Raw genomic sequence first — 22910 nt, 5'->3', positions numbered from 1 at the left:
GACTGGCAATGCAAATATGGAGCGGTCCAAATCTGAGTACGTTCTTAGCCAAGAATGCGGAATAAAATCTGTTCTGATGCAATCCATCTCCAATGGTAGAAACCAGGTGACTATTATACCCGGGATGTTCCCTCTGAATGAACGTCCACCCGGTGACAAATTCCTTAGTATATGCAGGTCATAGCAGCCTTGGGGCTCCTCAACAGCAATTGATGACAACAGCTTGATGTCCTGACACCATATTATAGGACTTTAACTGAGACATATTTGGTTCTTAACAAGCCTTCGCTGCAAAAGCTGCACGCCAAATGGCGTTCTCCTTCAGACGTCATTTAAACCAGTGCCTTGAGAAATTACTATCATTTCTGCGCAAGATCAGGTCCTCGCAAAATCTTCACAATCAGGACGTGTCTTACTGGCATTTGGGTAAATATCCAGTACTTTGGTCCTTGCACCAACAGCGTATCCCACCATATAATTAATACCTTCAATCATTCACCAGCCTAAGTCGACTGCATGACCAAGAATGTTATGCAAACACTTGGTGGCTTGGAGGCTGTGGCTAGTCATCTACTAGAGGTTTGAACCCTAACTCATATAATGGCATAGCTGCACATCTCCCTGAGTTGAACCTTCCTCAGACATAAGTATGGTAATGGTCCTCGGTATTATTAAGATCATGTCTTCTGGCCTTTTTGTAGAGTTCTTTTAAGATACTGATATGAGCCGGATGACAGATCTCATGAACATGTGAAGGGCATTGCTACACTATAAGACGATTGAACGCATAATCAAGCGTCAACCTGTAGTATGCTTCAGTGTCACTGTCTTCCCAGATCTGTCTCATTGCTGATTGGAATTCCTCTAATCCTGGAATGACCCTGCACCAGGTCTGCAGTGGGCCAGCATCATATTGTATATCATTTTGAAAGACATTAAAACTGCGTTTTCCATGATTTCTGCGCAAGTATCTTCGCCGATTCCAATGGTCATACTGCCCAGGTTTTCCCGTTCTTATCCTGCCTTTATCAGAAAGGATATAATCTGCATGCAGTTGAACTCTTTTCAGACAGCTATGATGGATATCTTCTCTAGCAAGGCGCCATGCAACAATTGCTATAGACTCAGCAATTGTCACTTATGCTTATCCGAAATGATTTGCTGCAGATGATATGCTTCCACAATCTGAGTCCTCGTTATTTGGGACCGCCTGATCCATCCAAATATAAACAAGCCCACTTGACGGTCTCTGCGTCAATCCTCCAAAAATCACTTCTAGTGGAGGAGACTGTGAGGGTGCAGAACATCAGATCTGCTTAACCAGCAGGAGGTTGTTTCTCCCCAAGTACCTGTTTTAATGTTTGCTGTTAGGCTAGTGAACTCCTAATGTGACATTGGAACTTGTCAACAAATTTGGTGGGGTACTTGTTAACTTTCCCCAAGAAGCATTATTCGGCAGAACACTTCTTCACTGGAATCCTCGCTGATTTTTTTTTGCTGCACCAATGCATTCTTAATACCCTGCATCTCCATCATTAACCTATTTTAGAATAGATTTTTATAGAAGTTAAGAATGCAGTGGGAAGATTTCAGACGAATTAAGCATAAAATGACATCACTGCAGACAGAAAGTGGTTTTGTAAATGGCCAATGTAGAGCCCAAGCGTTTGGTCCCGCACTCCTGCCCACTCAGCCTTGCCTACTGTAAAGTAAAATTTTCTAAGATAATATAGAAACTGGACCTTGTCCTCAACTAATCAACCACTTCTCCATAGTAAAAATACTAACAACCAAATAAAGTGTTTTTAGAAAAATTAAATGACAATCACCAAACTATTCCTCAAGTTTACTCTAGCTAACTAATTTCGTGGTTTAAGCTCGTATTTATTTATGATTAAAGGAATGTAAAATAAAAAAACTTTTCGTTTCATTAAAACTTTTCGTTTCCATGTTAGATCGACAAGTTCTCCATTATTCTTTTTCCATTAACCAAACGCTTGGTGAGATATGTTCCATGTCTCTTGCTTTTGACTTGCTTGACGGTTTTTGCAACAATTTGGCAAGAAGATATAACCATTGCGAACGATAGCCATTTCCCACTTGGTAGCATCTGCAAAAAAGAGGGATGACCCGAGTCAGTCTTTTATTAAGTCGCTACCTATTTACCTCTGGGAACTTAGAAAAGATTCTTCTCCATGTCACCAACTCTAGATAAACAGCTTGACATACTCAGCAATCAACTCTTCACCAACCATAGAGCCCTCAATTAATTTTTGTTTTGCTTTCACTGCTATGACAAGTAATCCACAAAACCATATCTCTTCATTATCCAACTCAGCGTACTCGGTTTCACTGATAAACAAACAAGGTGCATGGAACCATTCTTCACTAGCCATCACAAACCCAATGCCTTATCCGAAACCCCCACAACACACCTACACACTGTACAGTATATAACAGATAATCATTTTCCTCGGCAGGAGCAGCATGATCTGCTGGTTTCTCTCCATTATCCACATTTCTGACAAACCACCGTTCCACTGTCCACTGGTGCAGACTTGCCAAGACATTTAGGATGGAAAAATGTAAAATTAGGATGAAAAAAATGTAAATATATTTAAATTAAATCATTCAGTCAAATCACATTTATGATAGTAGGAGAATTACTTGACGATTGATAGTCATCTAAAATACTCAAAATAGAGTGTGCCGCTTTTCTCGAAATATCATGACCCGGGGCAAAGTGCAAGGTCAATCTTATAACAAAGCGGAACCAAAGAAACACCACAGTGTAAGAATTTTTGGCAGAAAAATAGTACTTTTGCAACAGTGGCGTAACTTGCCATTTGGCGCTCCCCTGCCGAAAAGGCGCCCCCTCCCCCCCTGTAGGCCCCCTCTCCTTTGTGCCCCTCCCTAAATTGAACAAATTAGGCGATGTAAGAGGATCGGTAAGAACCCGGTAAAATCTCTAAAAAAGTGTGTATCTAGAGCAAAACTCGCAGTTTTGCTAGTACTTAGTTAAGTTTTTCGAAATGTTCCCACATTCAAACGACGATTTGGTGCCCACCTAAGACGGGCGCCCCCCTGACACAGCAGGGTCAGCAGGGCCCTTCGTTACTCCAGTCCACTGCATTTGCAGAAGTAAATGTAAAGTATAAAGCAGATCAGTCTTAATCAGGTTTCATCCAAAGAAGATAGTAAAAGAGTGATAAAAAGGGTAAAGCTCTCAGTGTTCTTTTCTTCCATAGCGGGTTGTTTCTTATTGGAACAAAACTCCCTTCGGAGGTTAAGAACTGCATGACAGTTTTGAGTCATAAAATTGTATTTGGAAAGTTTTTAAAAAGCACAGATTTCTAATATAAATGTATATGTAAATGACTTCAATTTTTGGAATGTTTCGAAGAAGTTTTAAACAAGAATTGAAGGTAACCAGCTTTAAAATCAGTAATAAGAAAAACTCAATTATTATCTGTGGTTTCCAATCACCTATCATGTACGTAGCAAGAAACGTTTTTATGAACTTTACTTCACTGGGAAGTATAGTATGAATAAATTACATTTATTTAAATGATGTTTTTATTCATGATAATATTTGATAAATTATTACCTTTAAATTTGATATGATGAAGACAGAAGAAATAGTATTTATATTTCTATGTAGTGTGTTATCAAGTTGTGACCCCCACGACGGTCGTTTCACTAAAAGCCCTGCAAACAGGGAGCCGCGCACGATCGTGAGCGGCGTGTCATACAACACATGGACAAGTTGATAACATGTTTCGTATCCCAATATCACGCGCGAAAATGTGGCAAGCAACGTACTATGTCAAATTGACAAGTTTTTGAATAGATTTGATATAAATTAGCACCAGTTGATTAATTCACTAAACTCTATCGTGACACAAAACCTAATAAGTCGTAAAATAAATCTGCCCAATATCCTTTTTGTCTTTGGCCCATCTATTGTCTGATAGACGAGATGGTACTCTTCCATATACAGTTGTCGAGTGACATCCTAATTAATAACGCAGGCAGAGCAGCGAATACGTGGGACCTCATTGAATCTTTTAAAATGATAATGGTTTGGGGCCAATATACGGAGCTTTGTTATTTATCAGTATGAGAAGATCTGGATCTTAATGTGGATATTAAAACAGTAGATGCAGTAAAAGTTGACCATTGTTAATGGATGATCTGCCCGGCGCGCGCTACTTCGTATGCAACTTGCCATCGAGAAAGAAAGCGGTGCGCGCTACATCAAATAAATTGTAGGCGAGTAACATCCGTCAAATAAAAGTAAAAGTAGCAGTAAAAATGAAGAAAGTCCAACAGTTCTATCTCTTGGAGAGGGTGAGACCATATTTAATGTGGAACAAACTTCCTCGAAGTCAAAAATTGTGACTGTGTAAGTTTTAAATAAATTAGAAGGCTTTTTAAAAAAACTATTTTAAAAAGGATCTGTATACATGATAGTTATTTTTTTGTAAGTTTCGGATGAAATAAAAATAATAGGAACGAATGATGGATTAAAATTATTCTTACTATAAAGAGAAGCACAATGCATATCTTTTTGTGTGTAATCCTCATGTTGCTAAAAACGCTTTACAACTTATATATTAGTGTGAAAGTATGTAAATTAGATTCATTTTAACTTATTTTTTTTACAGAAGAAAAGAATATTCAAACAATATACACAAATAAGCAAAATGGCCAATTGGCCTGACTATAAGGTCATGGCCTGAACTTAATAGTCAAAAGTGATGCTAAAGCATAGCAACAATAAGAATAAGTTAATAGATAAAAATACTGATTCAATGATTAAAATTATACAGACATGAGTGCAATAAATTACTGTGTCATAAAAATAAAAAAAGGACGGTGTACAACGGATCTGAGATACCATATCTCAATATCAAAGGAACGTGTCTAGAAAAACATTCAGAGTCCATGGTGGCAGGATCAGATATAAAACGAAGATACACTGACATTGCCATGTATAACGCTTGCCGTCTCCCTCTCTCACACCCTGACCGCTTCAGGGTGCTCCTGAGAATTGAGAATCTAAATCCTGTGCGCATAGTAACACATAATAGCCGCAATAGTCATCTCCTCTCTCTGGGAATAGTTTTTATTGAGTCTCTTGTGGAAACTTGTTGGATTGTGGACCCCCATCCGCCATTTGTTGAGTATATAATGGGGTAAAGGTGCCTTTTCGACCTGGATGATTCAGTTGTTGTACTTTTTCATTTCCTCATTTCATTGAGCTTTATAGATCTGTCCATATCTTTTTTGTCATATGTGGGGTTAAGTTGGGGGTGGTAACACAGACATCAAAGAATGTACGTTCAAGATGTGCTCCAGGAAACCTCGTAGAAACATCAAGGTGCAGCTCTATCAGCATTGGAACCAACCAATTTCTTCGCTTATCCAAGGGTATCAATGCTCGGCTCAGTCACTACACTCTGCATACTTCACGCTGCAGCTCTGCATTTAGATCGCGGAAGTTGTTGTGTCCATAAAGAAACATAGCCACTTTCTTACTTGCATATAAGTGTGTGATTCACATTATTCTCTCTCTCCACAAGCGACAGTGAAAATGGGGGTTAGGGATCTCCCAACCATAACGCAAGTACAGAGCAACAACGGAACCTCAATCTTGTGTCAGGGAGTAAAGCCTAATCTCTTCAATGGAAGTGCAGTAAGCCAACAATCCTGACCTTTCTCTTTGATGAACTGTAGAGATCTCTTTAGGTGGGATCTCTTACACTGTCCTCTATTGATTTGCTAACCGTAAATAAGGTGTTTTCCCCTTGATTGCCTTGAGACTTTTATAGTTGTCATTTTGAATTGACAATTTGTAATGTTCAAAGGGTTTTTCTGTTGAATATCATGTTCTGTGAGGTCTTTTGTGATGGTGACTGAGGCAGTGAATTCTCTATTGCAGTTGTTCAACTGGGATTGAGATACCTAGGCCACCATGTCCTGACGGGCAATGCAAAATGGAGCGGTCCAAGTCTGATACGTTCTTCCCAAGATTGCTGGAATAAAAATCGTTCTGATGCAATCCCTCCAATGGTTTTTGAAACAAGTGACTTATACCCGGATGGTACCACTGAATGAACGCCACCGGACAAAATTCTCCCTAGTATATGCAGTTCAAAGCAGCTTTGGCTCCTCAACAGCAATTGAATACAACAGTTGATGTCCAACACCATTTTATGGACTTTATCTGAGACATATTTTGTTTTCTTAAAAGCTTCCTGCCCAATTGCAGCACCCAAATGGCGGTCTCCTTCAGGAACTCAATTTACACCAGTGCTGAGAATACTTTCTGCGCAAGATCTAGGGTCCTCGCCATTCTTCACAAAACAGGACGGTCTTACTCTGTGCTTTGGGTACTAGTCCATACATTGGTCCTTGCGTCCAACTACGTATCCCACCAAATATTAAATACATTCAATCTTCCACCATCACTACTTCGCTGCGATACCAAGAGTGTTTGCAAACACTGGCTAGGCTGTGCAAGGTCATCTACTAGAGGCTATGACCCAAACCATAAGAATGCCATTGCAGCTAACAATCTCCCTGAGTTGAACTCTTCCTCTGACTTAATTTGGTAGTGTCCTTCGGTAGTATAATGATCAGGTCTCTGCTTTTGGTAGTGGTGCTTAGAAACTGATAGAGCGGAGGACAGATCTCATGAACATTGTTAAGGGCTGCCTTCTCTATTATAAGGACGATTGAACCAATAACTAGCGACAACCTGTAGTAATGCTTCAGTGTTCACATGTCTTCCCAGATTGTCTCATTGACATGAAGGAAACCACTATACCTTATTGAGCCCTGCAACAGGTCCTGCAGTGGGCCAGCAGCATATTGTAATCAGTTTTGAAAGACACTATAACTGCTTTTCCAATAGAATCAGCGCATATCTCGCCATTTCCAATGGTCTTACGCCAGTTTCCCGTTCTTATCCATGGCCTTAATCAGAGGATTAATCAGCATGCATGAACTCATTCATACCAGCTATGAGATGGAAATCTTCTCTACACAGGCGCCTGCAACCAATTGCTATTGACTCAGCAATGTGTCATCTGATGCCTATGCCAAATGATTGCTGCAGAAATATGCTCCACAGATCTGAGTCCGTTAGTGTGGGCCGCCTGATCATCCAAATAATAAACAAGCCATCTTTGACGTCTCTGCTTCAATCCTCTCAAATATCACTTCCTGAGTGGAGAGTACTGTGAGGGTTGCAAACAACTGGATCTGCTTTAACAGCAGGAGGGTGATTCACCCCAAGGACACTGTTTAATGTTTTCTGTTAGCTGTGAACGCCTAAGGTGTCATTGAACTGTCAACAATTTGATGCATTTTAACTTTCCCAAGAAGCATTAGTCGGCAGAAACTCTTCTTCCTGGATTCCTCGCTGTATTTTTTGTTTCTGCACCAATGCTTTCTGATACTCCTGCACTCATCATTATATACCAATATTAGAAGAGATTTTTAAGATGTTAGAAGTGGCAGTAGGGTCATTTTTCAGACGAATAAAGCATAAATGACATCACTGCCATGTCTGAAGTGGTTTGGTAAATGGGCCATTGTAAGGCCGCAAGCGTTGTTTGTCCCACATTCCTGCCACTCCAGCATTGCCTACTGTAAGTATAAATTTTCTAAAGATAATAGAGAAAACTGACCTTGTCCTCACGTAAATACAACCAGCTACCATAGTAAAAATACAAACAACCAAGATAAAGTTTTTTAAATAATTATAATAACAACACTAAGAAATATTTCCTCAAGATTACTTCTAGCAACTAATCGTGTTAAGCTCTTTTTTATTTATGAATTAAAGTAAATGTAAAATAAAACTTTTCGTTTCATTGAAAAACTTTTCGATTTCATTGATAAGATCGTCAAGTTCTCCATTTTTCATTTAACCAAACGCTTGGTGAGATATGTTACAGACTCTTTGCTTTTGACTTGCTTGACGAACCTTTTGCAACATGAATGGCAAGAAGATATGAACCAGTGCGAACGATAGCCTATCCCACTTGGTAGCATCTGCAAAAAAGATGATGAGCCGAGTCCATTCTTTAATAAGTCGCACCTATTTACCTCTGGGAATAGAAAAGATTTCATATCTTCCTCCATGTCAACATCTCTTGATAAACAGCAAGACTTATCTTCAGCTAACAAGCTCTTCACCACCATTGAGCCCCAATTAAAATTTTGTTTTCTTTCACTGCTTGACAAGTATCACACAAAAACCATATCTCTTCATTATCCATCTCAGCGTACTTTCGGTTTTCCACTGATAAACAACAAGGAGATTTAACCATTCTTCACGCCAACGACAACCCAATTGCCTTATCCAATCCCCCACAACCCTCCTACACCACGGACAGTTATAACAGATATCATTTTCCTCGTCAGACATCACTGATCTGCCTGTTCTCTACATTATCCTACATTACTGACCAACCCACCAACCGTTCACTGTCCACTTGGTGCAGACTTGCCAAGACATGTAGATGAAAAAGTAAATTTAGGAATGGAAATATGTAATAATTTAAATTAATTCATTCAGTCAATCACATATGTAGGTTGGAGAAGTACTTGCGAAGATAGTCATCTAAAATTTACTCTAAATAGAAGTGTGCCGCTTTTTTCTTCGAAATATCATGCCACCGGGGCAAAGTGCAAAGGTCAATCTTTTAACAATGCGGAACCAAAGTACACCACAGTGTATGTGGTCAGAAAAATAGTACAATTGCACAGTGGCTAACGTTTGCCTGTTGCGCCCCCCTGCCGAAAAAGGCGCCCCCCCCCCCCAGTTGGCCCCCCTCTCCTTTTGGTGCCTCCCTCCCTAAATTGAACAAATTAGGCGATTTAAGAGATACGCCGGTAAAATCTCTAAAAAAAGTTTGTATCTAGAGCAAAACTCGCAGTTTGCTAGTACTTTAGTAAGTTTTTTCGGAATTGTCCCACCGATACAAACTACGATTAGGCGCCCACCTAAGACGCGCCCCCCTGCACAGCAGGGTCATCGAGGCCCTTCGTTACGCCATGCATTGCATAGTAAATGTAAAGTAGTAAACATGAAATCATGTCTTAATCTGTTTCATCCAAAAGATTAGTAAAAAGTGTGATAAAGGTAAAGAAACTTCAGTGTTCTTTTCTTCCAGCCAGAGGGGTAGTTCCTTATTGAACAAACTCCCTTCGGAGGTGAAGACTGCTTGACATTTTGAGTCTTAAAATTGGATTGGAAATTTTAAAAGAACATGATTTCTAATATAAATTTATTGTAAATGACTTCAATTTTGGATATGTTTCAAGAAATTTTATCAAGAATTGGAAGTAACAGTTATATCAGTTAATTAAGGAAAAACACAATTATTATCTGTGGTTTCATCCTTATCATGTACGTAGCAAGAAACGTTTTATGAATCTTTACTTAACCTGAATATAGTATGCAATAAATTACATTTTTTTAAATGTTGTTTTTATTCATGATTAATATTTTATTAAATTATTACCTTTAAATTGATATGAGAGAAGACAGAAGAAATAGTTATTTTTCTAGTATGTGTTGTATCAAGTTGTGACCCCCACGACGTCGATTACACTAAAGCCCTGACGAGTACAGGGACCGCGCACTAATCGTGCGCGGCGGTCATACACACATGACAAGTTTGATAACATGGTTTCGTATCCCAATATCACGCGCGAAAAGTGGCATGCAACGTACTAAGTCAAATGACAAGTTTTGATTAGATTTGATATAAATTACACCAGTGATTAATTCACTAAACTCTATCGTGACACAAAACTAATAAGTCGTAAATAAATCTTTGCCCAATAATCTTTTGTCTTTGCCCATCTTTGTCTGATTGAACAGATGGTTACTCTTCATATACAGTTGTCGAGTGGACATCCATAATTAATAACGCTGCAAGCAGCGAATACGTGGGGACCATCATTGAATTCTTTTAAATGATAAGTGGTTATGGCCAATTACGGAGCATGTTATTTCAGAATGAGAATATTATCCTGTGTCAAAATGAGGTATTTAAACATTAGATGCAGTAAAAGTTGACACATTGTTAATGATGTATTCTGGCCGGCGCGCGCTACTTCGTAGCACTTGCCATCGAGAGAAAGCGGGCGCGCTACATCAAAGAAATTATGCGAGTAACATCCGTCAAATAAAAGTAAAAGTAGCAGTAAAATGAAGAAAGTCCACATTTCTTTTCTCATGGAAGAGGGTGATACCATATTTAATTGGAACAAACTTCCCCTCGGAAGTCTAAATTGGTGGACTGTGTTAAGTGTTTAAAAATAGATTAGAGGCTTTTTAAAAAAACTATTTTAAACGGAATCTGTATAAAATATAGTTATTTTTGGTATGTGTTCTGGATGAAATTATAAAATAGGAAAGATGGATGGATAACTATGCTACCTAATAAAGAGAAGCACAATGATAGCTTGTGTGTAATCCTCATGTTGCTAAAAAACGCTTTAATCAACTTATATAGTAGTGGAAAGAATGTAAATAGATACAATTTAACTTTATTATTTTTTACAGAAGAAAAGAATATTCAAAACAGATATACACATAATATAGCAATGGCCAATTGGCTCTATAAGGTCATGGCCTGAACTTTAATAGTCAAGTGATTCAAAGCAGAGCACAAAAATGTAATAAGTTAATAGATAAAAATACTGATTCAATGATTAAAAAATTATAGCTTACATGAGAGTACATAAATTACTGAGTCATAAAAAATAAAAAAGAACGGTGTACAACGTAACTGAGCATACAATATCATCAATATCAAAAGGATAGTGTCGAAAACATTCAGAGTCCATGTAGGCAGGTATCAAGTTAGAACGAAGATAAACTGAACTGCAATGTATACGCTTGCCGCTCCCTCTCTCACCCGCTGACCGCTATCATGTGCTCCTGGAATTGAGAATCTATATCCTTGTGCCAGTGAACACAAATAGTCCCCATAGTCTTCTCCTCTCTAGGGGATAGTTTATCAGTGAGTCTCTTGTGTATCTTGTGGGCTTGTGGAACCCCATCCGCCATTTGTTGAGTATATAAGTGGGGTAAAAAGGTGCCCTTTTTTCTCCACCTGGATGATTCTGTTGTTGTACTTTTTCATTTTCCTCAATCCATGAGCTTTATAGATCTGTTTCCATATCTATTTTTGTCATAATGTGGGTGAGTTGGGGTGGGTAACACAGACATCAAAGAATGTACTTTCAAATGTGCTCCAGAGACCTCGAAGGATACATCAGTGCAGCTCTATCAAGCATTGGTAACAACAATTTCTTTATTAACAAGGGTATCAATGCTGCTCAGTCACTACACTCTGCATACTTCACGCTGCAGCTCTGCATTTAGATCGGCGATGTTGTTGTGTCTCATAGAAACATAAGCCACCTTTCTTGCATATAAGTGTTGATTCCTTATTTTCTCTCTCCACAAGCACAGTGAAATGGGGTGTGTTGGGATCTCCCAACCATAACGACGAACAGTACAGAGCCTCACGGAACTCATCTTGTTCAGGGAGTAGCCAAATCACTTCAATGGAAGTGCAGTAAGCCAACATCCTGAACCTTTTCTCTTTTGATGAACTGAGAGATCTCTTTAGGTTGGGATCCTTACACTGTCCTTCCATTATTTCTAACCGTAAATAAGTGTTTCTTCTCCTTGAATGCCTTGAGACTTTTTATAGTGTCATTTTGAATTGACATGTTGTAATGTTCAAGGGTGTTTTCTGTCGATAAACAGTCTGTGAGGTCTTTTTGGGGGGGATGGGGGTGGGGGGGGGGTGGAACTGAGGCTGTGAATTCTCTATGCAGTTTTCAACTGTGTTTGGAGATACCTAGGCCACCATGTCGACTGGCAATGCAAATATGGAGACGGGACCAAGTCAGATACGATTCTAACCCCAGATTGCTGGAATAAAATCTGTTCTGATGCAATCGTCCAAATGGTTTGAAACAAGTGACTATATATACCCGGGATGGTCCTCTGAATGAACGTCCACCGGGTGACAAATTCCTCCCTTAGAAATGCATTACAAAGCAAGCTTGGGGCTCCCACAGCAAATGGATGGACAACGCTTGATGTCCTGACACCATTAAGGACTTTATCTGAGACATATTTGTTCTTAAAAAGCTTCGCTGCAATTGCTGCACCCAAAAGGCGTCTCCTACAGACCTCAATTTAAATACCAGTGCCGAGAATACTTTCTCTGCGCAAGATCTAGGTCCTCGCTATTTCTTCCAATCAGGACTTCTACTGTCTTTTGGTAATAATCCATACTGGTCCTTGCTCCAACAGCGTATCCACCAAATAGATGTAATACCTTCAATCTTTCCACCAGCACTACTGTCGACAGCCATACCAAGATGTATTGCAAACACTGGGCTTGGAGGCGTGGGCTAGTCCTCTACTAATGCTTGATCCCTAACGCAAATGAATTCCATCGCTGCTACAACACCTGATTTGAACCTGTCCTCAGACCTTAAGTTGTAAGTGGAACCTCGGTAGTAATAATGATCAGTCAGCTGCTTTGTAGTGGTTCTTTAGATACTGGATAGAGCGGAGGGACAGATACTCAATGAACATTGTGCAGGCTGCTTCACTATTAAGACGATAGAATGCGCAAAACAGCGTCAACCTGTAGTATTGCATCAGTGTCACTGTCTTCCCAGATCTGTCTCATTGCTATGAATGGCACCTCTATTTCTGATTTAGAGCCCATGCACGAGGTATCTGCATGGGCAGCAGCAATTGTATATCAGTTTTGGAAAGACAAGTATAACTGCTTTTCCAATGAATCTGGCGCAATATCTCGCCGATATCCAATTGTCTTACGCCATGTTTCTCCGTTCTATCCGGCCTAATAAAGTATGGATTAATCTGCTCAGTGAACTCATTCAGACAGCAATGATGGTATCATCTCTACAAAAGGCGCCTTGCCATCAATTTGCTATTGACTCAGCAATTGTCACAGCGATGCTTTGCCAAATATTTGCAGCAGAGATATCTTCCACAAATTCTGAGTCCGTTTAGTGATGGGCCGCCTGACCATAGCAAATATAAACAAGCCTCTGAGACGGTCTCTGCGTCAATCCTCTCAAATATCCACTCCTGAGTGGAGGATACTGTGAGGTGCAGAACAAACTGATCTGCTTTAACTGCTGAGGGTGTTCTCCAAGGACCTGTTTAATGTATGCTGAAAGCTGGAAACACCAAAGGTGTCCATTGGAACAGTCCAACAAATTTGGTGCTTGTTTAACTTTCCCCAAGAAGCATTAGTCGGCATAAAACTCATCTTCCTGGATTCCCGCTGATATTTTTGTTGCTGCAACCAATGCTTTCTGAATACTCCTCACTCCCATCATTATACCTATCTAGAAGAGAATTATCTAGAATTGTTAGAAGTGCAGTCAGGTCAGTTTCAGAACGAATTAACATAAATGACACACTGCCATGACCCTGAAGTGGTTTTGTAAAATTGGCCATTGAGCCCCAAGCGTTTTGGTCCCTCATTCCTGCCACTCATCATTGCCTACTGAAAGTAGAAATTTTTCTTAAGATAATTAGAGAAACTGAACTTGTCTCACTAAAATCAACCTCATACCAATAGTAAAATACAACAACCAAAAAAGTTTTTTAAATAATTTATACAATCACCAAAATATTTTCCTCAAGATTACTTCTAGCTAACTAATTCGTGGATTAAGCTCTTAATTTATTAGATTAAAGGAATGTAAAATAAAACTTTTTTCGTTCATTGAAAACTTTTCGTTCATAGATTAGATCGTCCAAGTTCTCCATATTTCCATTTAACCAAATGCTCATGGTGAGATATGTTACATGGTCCCTCTTGCTTAGACTTGCTGACGGTTTATGCACATGATTGCAAGTAGATATGGAACAGTGCCGAACGATAGCCCTTCCACTTGGTAGCAACTGCAAAAAAAGGATGAGCCGATACAGTTTTCTTTTATTAAGTCGCTACCTGATTTACCTCTGGAACAAGAAAAGATTCTTTCTCCAGTCACCATCTCTTGATAAACAGCTTGGCACTCTCTCAGCTAACAACTCATCACCACCCATTAGAGTCCCCAATTAATTTTGTTTGCTTTCCTGCTTGACAAGTATCCACAAAACCATATTCTCCTTTCATTATCCTTCTCAAAGCGTACTCGTTTTCCACTGAAAAACAAACAAGGTCATGGAACATTCTTCCTGCCATCACAACCCAATGCCTGTAACCGAATCCCCACAACAACTCCTACACACGGGACCGTTATAGACGATATCAATTTCCTCGACAGAGCATCAATGACAGCAGTTCTCTACTTAACCCTACATTTCTGACAAACCCCACCGTTCACGTGTCCACTGGTGCAAGACTATGCCAAGACCTTAGGATGGAAAAATGTAAATTTAGGATGGAAAATGTAAATAATTTAAATTATTCATTTCATCAAATCACATTATGGAGTTGGAGAGTACATGAACGGGATGATAGTCCTCTAAATTTACTCAAAATCGAGTGTGCGCTTTTTTCTCCTCGAAATATCATGACCCGGGGCAAAAGTGCAAGGTCAATCTTTTACAAGCGGAACCAAAGTACACCACAGTGTAAGTGCAAAAGAACAATAGTACATTTGCACAGGGCGTAACGTTGCCTGTTGCGCCCCCCTTGCCGAAAAGGCGCCCCCCCCCCCCGTTTGCCCCCCCCTCTCCTTTTGGTGCCCTCCCAAAAATGAACAAATTAGCAATTAAGAGGATACGCCGGTAAATCTCTAAAAAAAGATGTTTATCAAGAGCAAAAACGCGCAGTTTTGCTAGTACTTTAGTTAAGTTTTCGAATTGTCCCACATTCAAACGACGATGTTGGCGCCCCCTAAGACTGGCGCCCCAACCTGCAACAGCAGGGTCAGCAGGCCCTTCGTTACGACGCCACTGCATTTGCTAGTAACTGTAAAGTAGTAAAGCAGATCAGGTCATAATCTTGGATTTCATCCAATAGATGTAGTAAAGAGTTGAAAAGGAAAAGAATCTTCATGATCCTTTCTCTTCCAGAGCGTATTGTCCTTATTGAACAAAACTCCCCTTCGAGGTGAAGAACTGCTTGACAGTTTTTGAGTCTAATAAATGGATTTGAAAGTTTTAAAAAAACATGATTTCTAATATAAATGTATTGTAAATTACTTCAATTTTTGGAAAGTTTCGAAAGAATTTTAACAAGAATTTGAAGGTACCAGTTATATCAGTAATAAGGAAAAACACAATTTATTATCTGTGGTTTCATTCATACATGAACGTAGCAAGAAACGTTTTAATGAATCTTTACTTCAACTAGGTAAGTATTGTATTAATAAAGTACATTTTTAAATGTTTGTTTTTATCATGATTAATATTGATAAATATTACTTACAATATGATATAGAATGAAGACAAGAAGAAATAGTTTATTATTTCATGTAGTGTGTTGTATCAAGTTGTGACCCCCACGACGTCGTTTCACTATAGCCCGGACGATACGTGAGCCGCGCACTTCGTGCGCTGCGGGTCATACAAACACAAGACAAGAAATCCATGTTTTCGTAACCCAATATCACTCGCGAAAAGTGTGCATGCACGTACTATGTCAAATACAATTTTTGATTAGATTTGATCTCAATTATCAGCACCAGGTGTTGATATTTCACTTAAAACTCTATCGTGAACACAAAACTAATAAGTCGTAATAAATCTTGCCAATTATCTTTTTGTCTTTGCCCCCAATATTGTCTGATTGACGAGAAGTTACTCTCCATAGTACAGTTTGTCGGATTGACATCCTTAATTTAAATAACGCTGGCAGAGCACGAATCCGTGGAGGACCACATTGAATCATTTAAAATGATAAGTGGTTTGGGCCAATTACGGAGCTTGTTAGATCAGTATGAGAAGATCAGGACTAATGTTGGTATTAAACAGTAGATGCAGTAAAAGTTTGACCATTGTTAAAGAAGATCAGGACCCGGCGCGCGCAACATCGTAGCACATGCCATCGAGAAGATAGCCGGTGCGCCGCTCCTTCAAAGAAATATAGGCGAGTACATCCTCACATAAAAGTAAAAAGTAGCAGTAAAATGAAAGAAAGTCCACAGTTCCATTATCGTCATGGAGAGGTGAGAACCATATATCAAGTGGAACAGAACTTCCCTCGGATTCAAAAATTGTGGTACCTGATGTGTTAAGTTTTTAAAATAAGATAAAGAGGCTTTTTTTTAAAAAAACTATTTTAAACGGATCTGTATAAATGATAGTTATTTTGGAATGTTATCGGAGAAATATATATAATAGGAAGAATTGATGATTAAATTTATGCTACTAATAAAGAGAAGCACAATGAAATATCTTGTGTGTAATCCACATGTTGCTAAAAAACGCTTAACAACTTATATATGTAGTGGAAAGTATGTAAATTATATTCATTTTAACATTATATTTTTTTACAGAAGAAAAAGAATATTCCAACAATATACAACATAATATAGCAATGGCCATTGGCTGACATAAGGTCATGGCTGAACTTTTAATATCAATGATGCTAAAGCAGAGCACAAATATTAAAAAGATAAATAGATAAAAATACTGATTCATGATTAAAATTATGCTGACATGAGTGTCCAATAAATTACTGTGTCCATAAAAAATAAAAAAAGGAACGGTGTAACACGAGATCTGATGAAACCAAAATCACAATATAAAAAGAAGTGTCCTAGAAACATTCAGAGTTCCAGGTGCAGGTAATCAAGTTAAACGAAGTTACACTTGAACTGGCAATGGTATACGCTTGCCCGTCACCCTCTCTCACCCCTGAAACCGCTATCAGGGTGCTCCTGAGAATTGAAATCTAAACGTGCGCATGAACACATAATTAGCCGCATAGTCTTCCTCCTCTCTTCTGATAGTTTTCATGAGTCTCTTGTGTATCTTGTGGCTTGTGGACCCCCATCCGCCATTTGTTGAGTAATAGAGTGGGGAAAGGTGCCTTTTTCCACCTGGATGATTCTGTTGTTGTACTTTTTCATTTGTCCACAGTTTCAAGAGCTTTATAATATCAGTTCCCATATCTATTGTCATATGTGGGTGGATTGGGGTAGGGTAACACAGACATCAAAGATGTCGTTCAAATGTGCTCCAGAGACCTTCGTAGGGATACATCAGGTGCAGCTCTATCAGCATTGGTAACCAACTATTTCTACATTATCAAGGGGTATCAATGCTGGCTCAGTCACTACATCTCTGCATACCTCACGCTGCAGCTCTCATTTAGATCCAGCGGATGTTGTTGTGTCTCATAGAAACATAGCCACCTTTCTTGCATAAAAGTGTGAGATTCACCTTATTTCTCTCTCCACAAGCACCAGTGAAATGGGTGTTAGTGATCTCCCAACATAACGCAAGTACAGAGCATCAGCACGGAACCTCAATCATGTTCAGGATTAGCCAAATCTCTTCAATGAATGCAGTAATCCAACAACCTGAACCTTTCTCTTTTGATGAACCGGAGAGATCTCTTTAGGGTTGGATCTCTATACACTGTCCTCTAATTGAATAGCTAACCGAAATAAGTGTTTCTCCTTGATTGCTTGAACTTTTTTATAGTGTCATTTTGAATTGACATGTTGTAAATGTTCAAGGTGTTATGTCTGTTGATAATCAGGTCTGTGAGGTCATTTGTGATGTGACTGAGGCGGCATTCTCTATTGCAGTTTCCAACTGGGTTGAGAAACCTAGGACCACCATGTCCTGACTGGCAATGCAAAAATGGAGGCGGTCCCCCAGTCTGATACGTTTTCTTACCCAAGATTGCTGGAATAAAATCTGTTACTGATGCAATCCTCCATTGTTTGAAAGCAAGTGACTTTATACCGGGATGGTCCCTCTGAATGAACGTCCACCGGTACAAATTCCCTTAGTATATGCAGTCATAAGCACTGTTCTCCTCAACAGGCAATTGAAGACAACAGCTTGATGTCCTGACACATTTATGGACTTTATCTGATACATATTTGGTACTTAAAAGCTTCGCTGCCAATTTGCAGCACCCAAATGCGTTCTCCTTCAACTCAATTTAATACCAGTGCCTGAGAATACTTCTGCGCAAGTCTAGTCCTCGCTATTCTTCACAATCAGGACGGTCTTACTGGCATTTGGTATATCCATACTTTGGTCCTTGCTCCATTCAGCGTAACCCACCATATATTAATACCTCAATCTTTCCACACACTACTGTCGTCTGCCGACAAGATTGTTTGCAAACACTGGCTTGAGGCTGTGGCTAGGTCATCTACTAGAGGCTTGATCCTAACGCAATAGCAATGCAATTGCTGCTACATCTCCCCTGAGTTTAACCTTCCTCATACTAAGTTGGTAGTGTCCCTCGTAGTAATTAATGATCAGGTCTCTGTCTTTTGGTATTGGATTTTCTTTAGATACTGAACGAGCGTAGGACGATATCAATAACATTGTGAAGGGCTGCTTCCCTATTAAGACGATTGAACGCATATCAGCGTCAACCTGTAATTATTGCTTCGTGTCACGTCTTCCCAGATCTGATCCCTCATTGCAAGAATGGAAGCCTCTATTCCAGATTTGAGCCCTGCACAGGTCTGCAGTGGGCCAGCAGCAAGATAGTAATATCAGTTTTGAAAGACAATATAACGCTTTTCCATGATGTCCTGCGCAATATTCTCGCCCGATTTCCCATTGTCATTACGCCAGGATTTCCCGTTCTTATATCCGGCCTTTATCAAGAGGGATTAATCTGCATGCAGTGAACCTCTTTCAGACAGCTATGATGGAAATCATCTCTACATAGGCGCCTTGCAACAATTGCTATAGACACAGCAAGTGTCACTGATGCTTTGCCAAATGATTTGCTGCAGAAGATATGCTTCCACAAATCTGAGTCCGTTAGTGTTGGGGGCCGCCTGATCCAACCAAAATATAAAAACAAGCCCTCTATGACGTCTCGTGCGACAATCCTCTCAATATCACTTCGCTGAGGTGGAGGAGTACAGAGAGGGTGCAGAACAACTGGAATCTGGCTTAACAGCAGGAGGGTGTTCTTCCAAGGACCTTTAAGTTTGCTGTTAGGGCTGTGAACTCCTAAGGTGTCATTGGAACTGTCAACAATTAGGTGCTTTTTTACACTTTCCAAGAAGCATTAGTCGGCAGAAACTCTTCTCCAGATTCCTCGCGATTTTTGTTGCTGCACCAATTGCTTTCTGGAATACTCTGCACTCCATCATATACCAATTTTAAGAGAGATTTTTAATAGAATGTTAGAAGTTGCAGTAGGGTCAGTTTCAGACGAATTAAGTCATAAATGACATCACTGCCATGTCTTGAAGAGTTTTGAAAATGTGCAATGTAAGCCCCAACGTTTTGGTCCCCTCATACCCTCGCACAATCATGCCTACGTAAAGTAGAAATTTTTCTAAGATAATAAGAAACAGACCTTGTCTCACTAAATTCATACCACTTACCAATAGTAAAAAATACTAACAACCAAATAAAGTTTTTTAATAATTATATACAATCACAAAATAATTCCTCAATTTACATCTAGCTAACTAATGTTCCGTGGTTAAATCTCTTATTTTATTTATGATTAAAGGAATTTAAAAAAAAACATTTAGTTTCAATGAAAACTTTTCGTTTCATTGTTAGAACGTCAAGTTCTCCCATTTTTCATTTAACCAAACGCATTGGTGATGAAAAGTTACATGGTCTCTTGCTTTTGACTTGCTTTACGTTTTTGCAACCATGATGGCAAGAGATATGAACCAAGCGAACATAGCCTTTCACTTGGTAGAATCTGCAAATAAGAGTGAAGAGCCGAGTCAGTTTCTTTAATTAAGTCGCTACTGATTTAAACCTCTGGGAAACTAGGAAAAGATTCATTCTCCAAGTCACCATCTCTTGATAAACAGCTTGACTTTCTCAGCTATCAAACCTCTCACCAACCATTGATCCCCAATAAATTTTGTTGCATTCACTGCTTGACATTAACACAAAACCATATCTCTTCATTATCCTCTCAGCGTACTCGTTTCACTGATAAACAGAAACAAGGTGCATGGAACCATTCTTTTACACTGCATCACAACCCAATGCCTTATCCGAATCCCCCACTAACACTCCTACACAACGGGACAGGTATAACAGATATCATTTTTCCTCGTCAGGAGCATCAATGATCTGCTGGTACTCTACATTATCCCTACATATCTGACAAACCCAGCCGTTCAACTGTCCACTGTGCCAGGACTTGCCCAAACATTTAGTGATGGAAAAATGTAAATTTATTAGATGGAAAAATGTAAATAAATTATAATTAATTCATTCAAGTCAAATCACATTATGTAGTTTGGGAGAAGTAACTTAACGGATGATAGTCAACTAAATATACTCAAAATAGAGTGTGCCGCTTTTTTTCTCGAAATACATGACCCTGTGCAAAGTGCAAGTCAATCCTTTTTAACAATGCGACCAAATTACACCACAGTGTAAGTGGCATAAAAATAGTACATTAGCACAGAGCGTAAAACGTTGCCTGTTGGGGCGCCCCCCTGCCGAAAAGGCGCCCCCCCCCCCTGTTGGCCCCCCACCTCCTTGGTTGCCCCTCCCTAAAAATGAACAAATTAGGCGATTTAAAGAGTATACGCCGGTAAATCAGCTAAAAAAAGTGGTTATCTAGAAAGACAAAAAAAACCGCAGTTTTTGCTAGGTACTTTATTTAAGTTTTTCGAAATTGTCCCACATTCAAAAACGACGAATGGCGCCCCCTAAGACGGGGCGCCGCCCTGCACAGCAGGGTCAAGCAGGGCCCTTCGTTACCCCATCTGCATTATTTTTTTTGCAATAGTAAATGAAAAGTAGTAAAGCAGATCAGGTCTTAATCGGGTTTCCATCCAAAAGAATGTCGTAAAAGTGTGATAAAGGTAGCAAGAATCTTACAGAGTTCTTTCTTCACAGAGCGGTTTGTTCCATATTGGAACACACTCCCTTGCGGAGTGAAAAACCTGCTTTGACAGTTTTTGAGTCTTAAAATTGTTGGAAAGTTTTAAAAGAACATGATTTCTAATCTAAATGTATTGTAAATGACTTCAATTTTTGGAATGTTTCTGAAAGAAGTTTTTTAACAATAATTGAAGGTACCAGTTTATATCAAAATAAGGAAAACACAATTATTATCTGTGTTTCATCCTTATCATGTAAACGTATCAAGAACGTTTTATGAATCTTTACTTCACTGTGAAGTATAGTATGAATAAATTACATTTTTAAATGTTTTGTTTTTATATCATGATTAATATTGATAAATTATTACCTTAAATTTGATATGATGAAGACAGAAGAAATAGTTAATTTTCTATGTAGTGTTTGTATCCAAGTTGTGACCCCCACGACTCGTAATCACTATAGCCCTGACGATACAGGGAGCCGCGCACTAAACGTTGCCGCGGTCATACAACACATGACAAGTTGATACATGTTTCGTATCCCAATATCACGCGCGAAAAGTGGCAATGCACCGTACTATGTCAAATGACAAGTTTTGATTAGATTGATATAAATTATGCACCAGGTTGATTAATTCACAAAACTCTATCGTGACACAAAACTAATAAGTCGTAAATAAATCTGCCCAATACTTTGTCTTTGCCCATACTTTTGCTGATTGACAAAGGTACTCTACCATATACAGTTTCGAGTGGACAACCATAAATTTAATAACGCTGGCAAGCAGTGAAATACGTGGGGACCTCATTGAATCATTTTAAAATGATAAGTGGTTTGCCAATTACGGACTTGTAGTTCAGTAATGAGAAGATCTGGTCTTAATGTGGTATAAACATATAATGCAGTAAAAGTTTGACCATTGTTAATGATGATCTGGCCGCGTCGCGCTCTACTTCGTAGCACTTGCACGAGAAGAAAGCGGTTCGCGCTACTTCAAAGAATTTAGAGGCGAGTAACATCCGTCGAAAAAAAGTAAAAGTAGCAGTAAAATGAAGAAAGTCCACAGTACTTTTCTCTGGAGAGGGTGATACCCATATTAGATAGGAACAACTTCCCTCGGATGTCAAAAATTGTGGGACTGTTAAGTTTTAAAATAAGAATTTAGAGGCTTTTTAAAAAAACTATTTAAACGATCTTTATAAATGATAGTTATTTTTGGTATGTTTCGGAAGAAATATATATAATAGGAAAGATTGATGGCTTAAATTAATGCAACTAATAAAGAAACAACAATGAAAATCATGTGTGAATCCTCATTTTGTCTAAAAACGCTTTATCAACTTCATATAGTAGTGGAAAGAATGTAAATTAGATTATTTTAACTTTATTTTTTTTTTACAGAAAAAAGGAAATTCAAACAATATACCACATAGAATATAGCAAGGCCAATTGGCTGACGATAAGGTCATGGCCTGAACTATAATAGTCAAGTTATCTAAAGCAAGCACAAATATGTAATAATTAATAGATAAAATACTGATTCAATGATTAAAATGTATAGCTGACTGAGGTGGTCAATAAATTACTTCCTGTGTCATAAAAAATTAAAAAAAGGAACGGTGTACACGTGATCTGAATACCAATCTCTCAATATCAAAAGATAGTGTCTAGAAACATTCAGAGTCCATGGTGGCAGTATCAAGTTAAACGAAGTTACACTGACTGGCAATGTATACGCTTGCCGTACCCCTCTCCACACTCCTGACCGCTATCAGGGTGCCTCCTGAGAATTGAGAATCTAAACCCTGGTGCGCCATGTAACACATAATAGCCTCATATTCATCTCCTC

General features: G+C 38.9%; 1 protein-coding gene across 1 annotated transcript in view; it reads left to right on the top strand.

The window, feature by feature from the left end:
- Positions 1 to 12747: 12747 nt before the first annotated feature.
- The window catches only part of LOC134815438 (uncharacterized), a 30575-nt gene continuing 20412 nt past the window's right edge, over positions 12748 to 22910 (top strand). Inside the window, exon 1 of the mRNA XM_063823973.1 lies at positions 12748 to 12789. Within this exon, the coding sequence (XP_063680043.1) occupies positions 12748 to 12789 (42 nt within the window). The remainder of the gene's footprint in view (positions 12790 to 22910) is intronic.

The sequence above is a fragment of the Bolinopsis microptera genome, chromosome 5 (assembly GCF_026151205.1).
Source record: "Bolinopsis microptera isolate Bmic1 chromosome 5, MBARI_Bmic_1.0, whole genome shotgun sequence".
Lineage (NCBI taxonomy): Eukaryota > Metazoa > Ctenophora > Tentaculata > Lobata > Bolinopsidae > Bolinopsis > Bolinopsis microptera.
Note: the sequence above shows the minus strand (reverse complement) of the source record. Positions and strands in the feature narration are given on the sequence as shown.